This window comes from Microtus ochrogaster, unplaced genomic scaffold (assembly GCF_000317375.1).
Source record: "Microtus ochrogaster isolate Prairie Vole_2 unplaced genomic scaffold, MicOch1.0 UNK87, whole genome shotgun sequence".
Classification (NCBI taxonomy): domain Eukaryota; kingdom Metazoa; phylum Chordata; class Mammalia; order Rodentia; family Cricetidae; genus Microtus; species Microtus ochrogaster.
The window spans coordinates 346,703-358,768 of NW_004949185.1; the positions used below are offsets into that span (position 1 = coordinate 346,703).

Sequence of the window (12,066 nt, forward strand, 5' to 3'; positions counted from 1 at the left end):
CCACCACAGCCCTGCGCTAAGTAATTTTTTGAGCGTGTGAATGGTGACCTTTCCGGAGGTCGTGCTCTATAAAACCATATTTGTCTGGAAGCAATCAACAGGTTCTCCTCCTCTGTGGAAACAAAAGAAAAACGTCTTTTCCAAAGCAACTTGCCCAGGTAGACTCCAACAGTTAGGATTCTTTGAGGGTCCAGTGCTGGATGCCCCACAACAGATAAGCCCACTCGTCTCCAAGGCAACCAGGACCGGTTATTGTATATATAATGGCTGAGTCACACCTCATTGGACCTTGTAAGGTTCCTTCCTTACACAATTTGAACCGACTTCAGTCTACCTCAGGCCAGTCGGAACATGCAAATGAGGTGAATCCCTTTCTGTCTGCACCTGACCTAAGCTATTTAACCTGGTCAGTTACTATGACTTGTCCACTGACAGCCTCCCTGGCGTCTTTTTCCCTTTCCAAGTCCTACTCTAGGATCTGCCTTTGACCCCGCCCATGTTCCGTCCCGTTTCCCCTCCCTGGGTCAGGCTAGTGCCCAAAGGTCAGCTCATGCCTGGATAAGGCAGGGGCTGAGGCCTGGCACTTTTACCATCTGCAGAGCTGTTATCCCTGTGGTCACACCAACAGGCCGCCTCTCACACAGGAGCCTCTCTCTGGATTCCTGGTGTTCAGGCTTCACTCCAAGGCCCACAGCCAGCTCAGGGCAGCAGCATGGGCCACAGCATCCAGAGCAGCCATGGGCTCACCTGGGCAACTGGGGCCTTTGAGAGCTGGGAGTTGGAAGGGGAAAGGCACCCAGAGAGCAGCCAGGATGACGAGGGGTGAAGTCCTCCCTGCTGTCAACCTTGACCTCAGCTGCTGACTCCTTGTCCTCTGGGACAGCCACAGGCATCAGAGTCTCCTGGGCTCCTGCAGATGGACGCACTAGGGAGACTCAGCACCCTGCAGCCTGCACTGCACAGTGTGGGCTGTTCATGGCCTTTGGCAGGTGTAGTGGTTCTCTTCAAGCTGTGTAGGAGCAAAGCTGCCTGCAGGCCCGCACTGAGTTCAGGGACATCTCCCTTTCATGGCTGAAGTTGCAGGGACCCAGGGCTGGAAAGCTAGTGAGGGTGAACTCAGAAGTTCTTACTGGAGGAGCAGCCCAGGTCCCCCAGGTCCACAGCAAATCAAATCAAAGGTGTTGGGAGAAGTGACCTATGGTTTGGGTGTTATGCAAACCAGGGAATGGAGACCCTCAGCTCCTCTGGACTGTACTTGTGACTGTGCTGAACTCCTTCCTGTATCAGGCAGTTCAAGGTGGTCCTGATCCTCTCTGGCTGTGAGGTGCTGGTTTGGCAAAATGTAGGACAAGTTGAAGCCACAGTGGCAGGTGGGGTTGTGGGGTGAGAATGCGGGCTTGTGCAACGGCCTTGGCGGCTCCTGTGTCCTGTCTGTGAGATAGAAGTTTAGGCACTGGATGCAGGTGGTGCTGCCCAGGGTAGGTGTTGCCTAGAGCAGCCCTGTTACACAGGACCAGGGACCTTGGTGATGAGTCCCTAAGAGCCAAGAGAGCAAGATCCCAGCGACTGTGAGGCTCTCCATCAGGTGGTGGTGCTGCTGGCCTCCCTGTGGGTGATTGCTGCACAGAGTTTCCATATGAGAATTGGTAGCAAAGCTTGTCTTTACCCTCCTGGAACCATGAGGCTATCTCCTCTCCAGTACAATCCCAGAATTCTGTGGACCAGCCTGGCTGCATCCAGCAACTCAATAGACCAGGGCTTCTGACTGACATGGCTGAACTGCACCAAGGACCCCTCAGCTCCCATGGGCTCTCAAACTCAGAGCCAACTGTGCCACCTGCTGCTGCTGTTTAGTGTGCTTGTGGATGCCAGGTCCCGCCAGAGCCAGGTTGCAGTTTTTCATTCTGCCATGGTTTCGCAGTGGACCACTAAAGCAGGGGGCCTTGCTCCAAGACTCCAAGTCAAGGCATGAACATTTAAGTGTCCAGGGGTGCGGTATGCCACGCTGGTCCCCTTCCAGTCCCTGCCCGACCTGTCCCCAGTCCTAGTAACCAGCGTGCCCTCTGTGAGCCACCAGGACCCCAGCTTCAGATTGGGTTCTGGTGGGAAGGAGCAGGATCCAGGAAATGGGAATTGCCACAGTAAATGCAAACACCCACAGAAAGGCTCTGTCACCCAAGGATGGCCCTGGGCTGTACTGCACCTCCTTCACCCCCAGGGTGGCTGGTCTGCCCTAGGCTGGCCCCTCCTAGGTTTTCACTGCATAGGTGTTGTCTTTGGCTGGGTGAGCTTTATTTGGTGCACCAAAAGGTCACTGGATTTGGTGGGCTCCTTAGGAGTTCAGCAAGCCCTTTGTCCAGGCTCCTTTTTAACTACTGATTGAAACACTGAAGTTGTGCATATTTGTGGGCTATCCTTTGATGGTTCTGCACACATGCACATGGTATACGGTCTGAATGGGAGCAAATACATCTCCTCAGAGGTGTGTGGTTCCTTTGGTGAAAGCATTTAGCATCTTCCCTTCCTGCTGTCTGAAAGCTATAGCCTGTTTGGGTTTTCTAGTCACCCCACCTTACAGCTGCCCCTGACCTCCTCACCCCTTCCTAACTGCAGCCACTTCTCAGGCACTCTCTGGCCCCACTGCCCCTTCCCCATCAGCAGTTGGGTCAGAGAATCTGTGGGCCCGCTCACATTCCCAACAGGATGCTCAGGAATGTCAAAGTGTGGAGACCTGTTGGGGAATAGTATTTCAAGGTGTGCTGCTTTTGTTTATGTGGCATTTGTTTAACTCTGTGAAGCTGTGATTCTTTGCCTGTCTCAAACACCTGATGGACCTAATGAGCAGCTGAATGGCCAATCACGAGGCAGGAGCAAGAATAGGAGGGTCTGGCAGGCAGAGAGGATAAAAAGGAGAAGAGGACATCAGGGGTCAGCACCCAGCCAGTCACAGAGAAAGAAGCAAAAATAAGATATACAGAAATAAGAAAGATAAAATCCCAGAGGCAAAAGGTAGACTGGATAATTTAGGATTAAAAAAAAAAAAAAAGCTGGCATGAAACAAGCCAGGCTAAGGCTGGGCATTCATAACTAAGAATAAGCCTCTGTGTGTGATTTATTTGAGAGCTGGGTGGAGGGACCCTTTAAAATTCAAAGACTAAAACATCACATAACAGAACCCTCTGCAAGACTTTTGTTTCTTTAGTTTCTGTTCTGAGACAGGATCTCTCTGTGTAGCTCAGGCTGTTCTGGAGCTCACTATAACAGACTGGCCTAGAAATTAAAGATTTATCTGCCTCTGCCTCCCAAGTGCTGAGTTAGAGATGTGCAATTCCTTCATCACAGTTTTCTTCCCAGCTCAGCAGGAGGAGCCTCCCTCCCATCCACCCAGGGCTGGGTCTCTGGATCCTGAGCCCCTGACTGTCACCCTGGGGCCCAAGGAAGAAGGATCCCGTACCATTTCAGTAACAACAGCCTGGTCCTTCACAGAAACTTTGGACGAGGGCCACAGCCAGGATGGAGCCCAGGTTGACCTGTCACAGCTGCATGGCTGTGATCATCCTGGGGACAGGACTAGGCTCTGGCCATGTCTGATCACAGGCCCTGTCAGCATCTGGTTACTGAGGGAAGAGGAGACCAGAGCAGGAGATGACAGAGCTGAGGAGTGACCACATCAAAGCCCACAACATACTGAGCTCCACCTGGGCACAGCCCTGTGCACACTCAGCTCCCACAGCCTCATCCTGTCCCACCAGATGCACACAGCACAGTGAACACAGGTTCCACAAGGTTCTCCACGCTGCCATTTATTTCCTCCACAAAACTAGGAAATCACCTCTTCAATTTACCGACCAATAAATCCTCTGGTGAAGAATCTGAACCATTGAGTTCACATTCAGATTCTTATTTTCAGTGAAGCCATGAGCTGCAGCTCAGTGCAGCATGGAGCTGACAGGATGGAGATGTCCCCTCCAGTTTATTGATAAGGAAGGTTGTCAGGAGAAGGGAACACAGGACGGTGTAATGACAGGATCCTGGTGTGCACGGCTGGGCTGGGCTCCCCAGTTCTTCATGTTGCGCCCATAGGATCACACTTCAGAGACTGTTGCCTAAGGAGAATGGAGGGGCTCTGGACATCGCAGTAGAGATCTTTTTTCTGGACATCGCAGTAGAGATCTTTTTTTTTGGATTTTCAAGACAGGGTTTCTCCGTAGCTTTTGGTTCCTGTCCTGGAATTAGCTCTTGTAGACCAGGCTGGCCTCGAACTCACAGAGATCCACCTGCCTTTGCCTCCCGGGTGCTGGGATTAAAGGTGTGCGCCATCACCACCCGGCCACAGTAGAGATCTTAACACATCGTCTGTCACTTCATCAGGCCAGGCAGCTGTCTTCACGCTACAGAACGAGAGTCATGAACAATCACTGTGAAGACAGCATCCCAGCAACCCACCATACACTCACGGGTCTGAATTCTCAGAGTCCCCTGTGAAACATTCATCTCCCCTTTGTCCCTCCCCTATTTTATCTTCAGGAGGTCTTCTGCACAGTCTGTGAGAGACACATCAGAGCTGTCCTTGCGCAGGGTAAAAAATTAACAATACATATTGAAGCTTCAAGAAGGTTTACCTGAGGAGGAAGTAAGATCTGAGCTCCCCACCAGCTCCTGCTCCACCTGAAGGCCTCATGGACAAGCCTTCTCCTATCTTACCAGGAGCCTGAGCATGGCAGTCAGTGGTTCTGCCCGTGAGAAATAAAGCTATGAGACAGGGAAGCTCTGGACCCCAGAAATCAGGAACTGACAGCGGAGCAGGGGAGGGTTAGGAGAAAGGAGGAAACAGGTGTGCAGGAATGAACCAGTTTCCAGCCTGTGAGTCCTCAGCAGGGACCTTCTCCCCTGACGTCTGAGCACTGAGGACCAGGTCCCCATCACTTCCACCATCAGGGTTATGAATCTGTCCTTCATTTCTCCTGCGCTTTAGAGTAAAACAATTATCAGTACACAGACCCTTGAGATGGGCATGGGGTGTGTGTGTTCCCATTCTCTATACACCCTGCTTGAAGGTTCTGCATGAAACAACAACAACAACAATAAAAGAAAACACAACACGGCCTCTCCATACCTGTGTTCTTCCTCATCCCCATCATCGCACCTCCCATGTTAGAAGCTAAGAGCTCGACTCCAAGGAGAGCACCAATAATGGTCCTGATGGGGATGCCAACTAAGGAGACTCAAGCAAGGAAAGGGAAAGGAAGGGAAGGGTCTTGACCCAGCTCTCAGCCCTCACCCTACCTTTTGCACAAGGCATATGCTTACCCTGACCTCAGATCTGCACCCACACCCTCCTTATCCCTTCTCAGTGGTAGGGGCTCAGGCAGCCCCTTATGCTGCCCATGGCATGTGTATCTCTGCCGCTCCTCAAAAGGCACCACCACAGCTGTCCACTTCTGGAAGGTTCCATCCCCTGAAGGTCTGGTCTCCACCAGCTCCATGTCCTATATCTGCTCCTCCTCATCCTTCTTCCAGGTCAGAATGGTATCAGCAGGGTAGAATCGTAGGGCCCAGCATCTTAGGATGATGTCATATTGAGATCTGGGGTGATTTGTCACATGTGTCTCGGGAAAGGGGGGGAAGGGGATCTGAGGATCTGAGAGTAAGAGTTGGAAAGTTCAGGCATTTTTCATTCTTCCTGGGGACTCCAGCGGTGCCCAGGAGCCCACCCTGGGAAGGGTCAGAAATGGGGTGATGGAGGGGTGAAAAATCTCCCAGCAGCATTTCATAGGATCCTAGATACTCTTTCATTATCAAGTTCTAGAATCAGGGTGAAAGATCCCAGGGTATCAAACTCTAGGTGTCATATCAGGAAAAAGGGACCTCTGCTCCTGACTGGGAGGGGGCTGAGAGATTCAGCATCATGCAGACAGACTCCAATGACTGAGTGTATGTACAGAACTGAGCCTGAGAGAGGCCATGGTACACAGTTGGCTGCAGAATGAAGGAACTGGGCTTGTTTCAGAGATCCTCTCTCCTCCCACACTAAGTCTCTGAACTGTCCTGAGAGGAGGAGAAGCCTGGGCTCTATGGCACATGTCCTTAATACCAGCTGAGGCAGGAGGATCTCTTAGTTTGAGCCCATAATGGTCTACATAGAGACTTACAGAATATCCAAGACTACTCAGAGACTCCATCAAAAACAATACAAAAGAAACAAACAAAATACAAAAAAAGCAATCCAGGAACGCTCTCCATGTTTTATAGACAAGAGACCAGGATGGTGCAACATTATATCAAATGGAGAGAAACTGACATGGTGTTTGAAGACTCAGCTATTACAATCAGACAAGAGAAAGGCAGAAAAGGGAACAAAACAGGAAAGGAAGAAGTCAAACTATTCTTATTTCCAGACTACAGAATCCTTTTCTTAAACAACCCCGTTGTTTAAGTTGAAAATTCTTGGACCAAAATAACACTTATGGTTGTGAGACACAAAATCAATATTAAAAAGTAGGCTTCGGGGCTGGAGAGATGGCTCAGTGGTTAAGAGCATTGCCTGCTCTTCCAGAGGTCCTGAGTTCAATTCCCGGCAACCACATGGTGGCTCACAACCATCTGTAATGAGGTCTGGTGCCCCCTTCTGGCCTTCAAGCATACACACAGACAGAATATTGTATACATAAATAAATAAATAAATATTTAAAAAAAAAATAAAAAATAAAAAGTAGGCTTCATATATATCAACACTGTACTTTCAAAAAAATTAGGAAATGTACAACATTCAAACTAATTCCATTAAAATTAAGTGTTTAAGGATACATAGTAACCAAAGAAATGGAAGAACTCTACAATGAAATCTTTAAGATACTGACACAGGAAGTCATAGAAGATAATGTTAGAAGATAGAAACACAGTTCATGCTCCTGAACTGGCAGAGTTAACATTGTGAAAATGGCCAAAATTAATATACAGATTTAATTTAACATTATACAATTCTGATATATTTCACATTTCTAGAGAAAAATACAAGAAATCATATGGAACCGCCAACAAATAGCCAAACTCTCTTAAGGGTTAGGAACACTGCTGGAGGTCTCACAATTCCAACCTCAAGTTATACTGCAGAGCTATAGGGACAAAGGTGGCCTGGGACTGACATGAAGTAGACAGGAAAATCAAAGGAACAGAACAGAGTTCCTAGAGACAGAGTGACAAAACTGTGCTACTTAGTTTAGACAAAGAATCTAAAACGTTGGGGAAAAATCCCATCTGGATACAATGCTGGGACACTGGGCTTCTACCTCAGATGAGCCTATAGTTTCATTTTTCTTTTGTTTCTTCTTTTCTTTTTCTTGTTTCCTCTCTCTCTCTCTTTGAAACAGTGTTCTCTAGATAATCTAGCTGTCCTGGAACTCAGTAAACCAGGCTGGCCTCAAAGACAGAGATCCTCCTTTCTCTAGGCGCTGGTCTTAAAGGTTTGCATCATCTTTTTAACCTTCTGCAAAGATGAACTCAAATGGAGCAAAGACTTTAAGTTCAGACCTTAAAACACCCAAACTTCAAGAAGACAGCCTAGGGGAAGGGGAAGCCCTTCCAGATACTGGGGTAAGCAAGAACTTAAGATAGAACAGCAATACCACAGGAGCAACACCACAGGCCACGCATCAGCAAGATAACAAAATCTCTCCACAGCATAGGACACAATCAGCAGAGGGAACAGAAGAAACAACAGGAGGAAACCTGCCAACAAGGGACTCGAGTCCTCAATTTAGAAAGAACTGCAGAAACTAAATACCAAGGCACTCACTAATAAACAAATGGGTGCAGGGACTAAATAGAGAGTTATCTTAGAGAAGAAAAAGACTACACACCATGCATGGTGGCGCACGCCTTTAAAGCCAGCACTCTGGAGGCAGAGGCAGGTGGAGCTCTATGAGCTCAGGAGACCATCCTTGTCTCTTGTCTACAGAGTGACTTCCAAGGCTACACAAAGAAACCCCGCAAAAAAACAAAACTAAAAATTCAACAGAAAAACAAACCCAATCCAAAACAAGCAAAACCAAAAAAAAAAAAAGACACTCCCAAAAGATCACATCGTTTTTCTAATAAGTGGGATTTAGCCATTATTGTATGTATGTAAACAATTATACAAGCGGTTACAGTCACAAAAAAGCCAACAAGCAAGGCCAAATACCAGGGAATGAGGAAGGACTAGATGTAGGTAATGGGCTTGAATTAGGAAACAGGATATAAGTATAATTATTTTCTAGTTCTAAATTGTCGGGGTCGGTGCCAGCCCAGACCCTAAATTATTTTTCCAGGACCAGAGGGAAAGCATGGGATTAAAGATACAACTCACAAGGCTTTGTTGGGAGGGATAGTCTCAGTGATCCCTCATGAAATCCTGAGTTCACATCCTAAAAATTTCTCTCGTTTATTCTCCAAACAGCCTTATATACCAAAACATAAACTGGGGGGGGGGGGGGATACATTAGCATTCTCTTTCTTAGGTAACCAGGCGAATGTCTCTGGTTATGTCCACACCTTTGACCACACCTTTCTATGCCCATTGTGTCAAGTGTCCTCATCTTCCAGCTCTGTCTGCCAACTCTGTCATGTAGGACAAATTAGCATCTCTATCCCAGGCATCTTCCGAATTGCAGTGAAGGAACAGAACAGCATTAGCATACCCTGACCCGTTGTTAGGGAGGTGACCACCTCCTGTGTGGCAGATGCAAACAATGGCCTGGGATCTGGTGGCCATCCGTGTACAAATATGGCCCTACACTGAATTTGGCATAGGTGCTTTTTGTGCTGATGCTGAATAAGTGCATAAAATTACATTTGATAGTGAACGTGTAAGATCCGCAGTGAACAAAACTGGTTCAAAATGGCTGTTCAAATTGTATAGAACTTCACTGAGAGGTACAGACATGTTCTGTTTAATTTTGGAGTGTGTGTTTTGTTTTGTTTTGCTGCTTGTCTTTTAAAATTTTTTGTAATAAAGTTTTTAAAAAATTAAACTGCTCCGGGGTTTCTTTACCCTCAGGACTGAGCCCCACCCCGAGAGCAGAGTGAAGAGCTGCCCTTGGTCCCTCGCACCTGCCTGCACAGTCGCATCCCTGTTCTCCAGGTATCTGCGGAGAGTTTCCACGCACTCGCCAAGCAGGTAGGCCCTGTATCTCTCTGCTCCAACTCTAGACTTGTGATCTGCACAGCCTTGTCCGCAGATATACACATTTTAGGAGCTCCTCGTTCAAGGAGAGGTAATCCTGGCCGCCACACCCGAATCGGTCATATCCACAGAAGAGGATTCGAATTCACATCACCGCCAGACATCACCTGGATGGTGTAAGAGCCTGGTCCATCCCCAGGTCAACCCTGTCTCACGGCCCCACCCACCCAGGGCCTCCTCTATTCTAAACAGAAAACCAGTTCCCAGTCTTGAGCAGAACCTGGGACATGGGATCCTTGCGACTGAGGCCTTTGGCGACTCTGAGGTCACCCGTGGTCACTCACCTTCATGGCTATGCCTGTAGTGCAGACAGGGTCTGCAGGTTCCCTCGAATAGTCTGCTTTCCGTGTCTCCTCCTCCCAATACTCCGGCCCCTCATGCCCCACCCCACGGCTCCCGCGGCTCCATCCTCTGAGTCTCCGTGTTGCTTTCGTAGCGCACGAACTGCGTGTCGTCCATGTAGCAGACGGAGATGAACCGGGGCTCCCCGAGGCCGGGCAGGGACACGATGGTGTAGAAACACCAATTAAAATTAAACAGCAAGGAGTGCGAGCCTGGGGACGGCGAGCGGTGAGACCCCGACTTCCTCCCGGGACCCCGGGGAGGAGCGCGGGTTGGGAGGGGAGCAGGGCGCGGGGCTCGGGACGCGGGTGGGGAAGGGGCGGGAGGGTCCGGCTGGGCCACGCGGGGACGCGGCTTCCCCGGTGCTGCCCCCGCTCTCCCCGCAGAGCCCGTTTCCCTCCCGACCCCGCACTCACCTGCGCGGGTCTGGGTCGGGATCAGGGCGGCCGCCAGCAGCAGGAGCAGCGTGTGCGGCGCCATCGCCCCATCTCAGATCTGGGGCGACTCTGAGTTCCGCTGTCTGCGTGAACTTTATAACCGGTGGTTGGTTCTCCGGGATCCCGCCACTCAATGGGAAGTGAGAGCCGCCAAGTTGTCATCAGTGTCCGGTTAGGAGACTGACCCAGGTTAGGAGCTGGAGAAGTGAATAGCTTAGGACGAATGGAAAGGCCGGATAATTCCCCGTCTTTGATCTTTGAAAGCTGGGGCTTCAACTCAGAGTCCTCGAACTCCTCAGGAGGGTTGGGAGGGTTGTGGGAGAATTCCACTTCTCAATTATCTGTTGCCCTTACCAGACCAGCCAAGCTCAGTGTCTGGTTGCCTGGAGATACCAACCATTCATTACTTCCTACAGTGTGAGACCCCCAGAGCCCCCGGCTCATGACCTCTCCCAGGTCACAGTTCAGTTGTCATCTTGCTGTGTTGTCTCAAGGCTTCAGGAGAGCTGGGGTCACATGAGATATCGCTTCCTCATAGGGCAGCTGGCTGTCTCCTGGATTGTCCCTACTTACCTAAATCTTGCTTTTTTTTTTTTTTTTAATACAATTGCTCTGTCTGCCGGCCAGAAGAGGGCACCAGATCCCATTACAGATGGGATTACATCCATTACAGATTACATCCATTACAGATGGATGTAATTGCTGGGAATTGAACTCAGGACCTAGGGAAGATCAGCCAGTGCTCTTAACCTCTGAGCCATCTCTCCATCTCCCTCGGTCTCTTGGCACAACAGATAACTTGCTTAGAGCCAGCCATAGGGGTGGGGACAGGAGTGTAATATGCTCAATATTCAAACCCAGATCACAGCCCATCCCCAATTCTCCCTCCATCAGGAGACAGAAAGTCCTGAATAACCCAGAGGAGGAATTAATCTCACCTCTTTAAGGGTAGAGCTGAACCTGTGAAAACCCAAACTAAATTCAATGTTACTTCAGCATCTTGTGAGTCGGAAGGAGTCTCAGCTATTTTCTTTTTTTTCTTTAATATTTATTTATTATGTATACAATGTTCTGTCTGTGTGTCTGTCTGTAGGCCAGAAGAGGGTACCAACCTCATTACAGATGGTTGTGAGCCACCATGTGGTTGCTGGGAATTGAACTCAGGACCTTTGGAAGAGCAGGCAATGCTCTTAACCTCTGAGCCATCTCTCCAGCCCCTTAAAAAAATTTTTTTTTTTTTTGGTTTTTCGAGACAGGGTTTCTCTGTGGCTTTGGAGCCTGTCCTGGAACTAGCTCTGTAGACCAGGCTGGTCTCGAACTCACAGAGATCCACCTGCCTCTGCCTCCCGAGTGCTGGGATTAAAGGCGTGCGCCACCACCGCCCGGCATCCCCCTAAAATTTTGATGTTTAAACAAAGTATTAGTTTTGAAAAACTCATGTTATTGCATATAAAGTTTATTTAGAAAGTTCACAGTTTCCAGTCTGGCGGTGGTTCTGCCTTTAAGCCCACCACTTGGGAGGCAGAACTGTGAGTTCAAGGCCATTCTGGGCCACCTGGCAAGTCTTAGGACTGGCTCCAAAGCTACAGAGAAACCTTATCTCAAAATGTCAACAAAGAAAAAGGAAAAAAAAAAGTAAATTCACAGTTCCCAACAGCCCGGGGTGTCACCTTTTCAAGCCTCCAGAGATAAGACAGGGCTCAGAGCACTGCCCCTGCCTGCAGAAGAAGAAAGGAAGAGGCACCACATTCAGGAGACTGAGAGGATGAGGCTGGAGGAATTAGGGGCTGGCTGAGCTGTCCACCAGCTCCAAATACATTCCAAGGGTCTCAGGAACAATCCTGCACCCCACACTTATCTGGAGCCGGAGCATAGTTCCCTTCTGTTCCACCTGTGAGAAGAAAAGCTGTGAGAGACCAGGGAAGTCCCTGCCCCTAGGAAGTTTCCAGAACTGACAGCAGACCCAGGGTAGAGACAGCAGCAATGAGGGGTGTGGATGTGTTTCCCATTAATGAGGCAGAGCACACTTCTAAAAGGGGCTGAGAGAGAACTCAGACCCTGCCC

At 49.2% G+C, this 12,066-nt stretch overlaps 2 protein-coding genes and 1 pseudogene across 3 annotated transcripts in view; 1 reads left to right on the plus strand and 2 right to left on the minus strand.

The window, feature by feature from the left end:
• Positions 1–12,066, plus strand: part of LOC101990404 (H-2 class I histocompatibility antigen, Q10 alpha chain-like) — a 103,258-nt gene that overhangs the window by 37,367 nt on the left and 53,825 nt on the right. The gene's annotated exons all lie outside the window — the stretch shown is intronic.
• LOC101998299 lies at positions 9,273–10,088 on the minus strand (annotated as a pseudogene).
• Positions 11,759–12,066, minus strand: part of LOC101989835 (H-2 class I histocompatibility antigen, D-37 alpha chain-like) — a 4,955-nt gene continuing 4,647 nt past the window's right edge. The window contains exon 6 of the mRNA XM_013355051.2: positions 11,759–11,893. Coding sequence (XP_013210505.2) covers positions 11,832–11,893 — 62 coding nt within the window. The 3' untranslated portion in view covers positions 11,759–11,831. The remainder of the gene's footprint in view (positions 11,894–12,066) is intronic.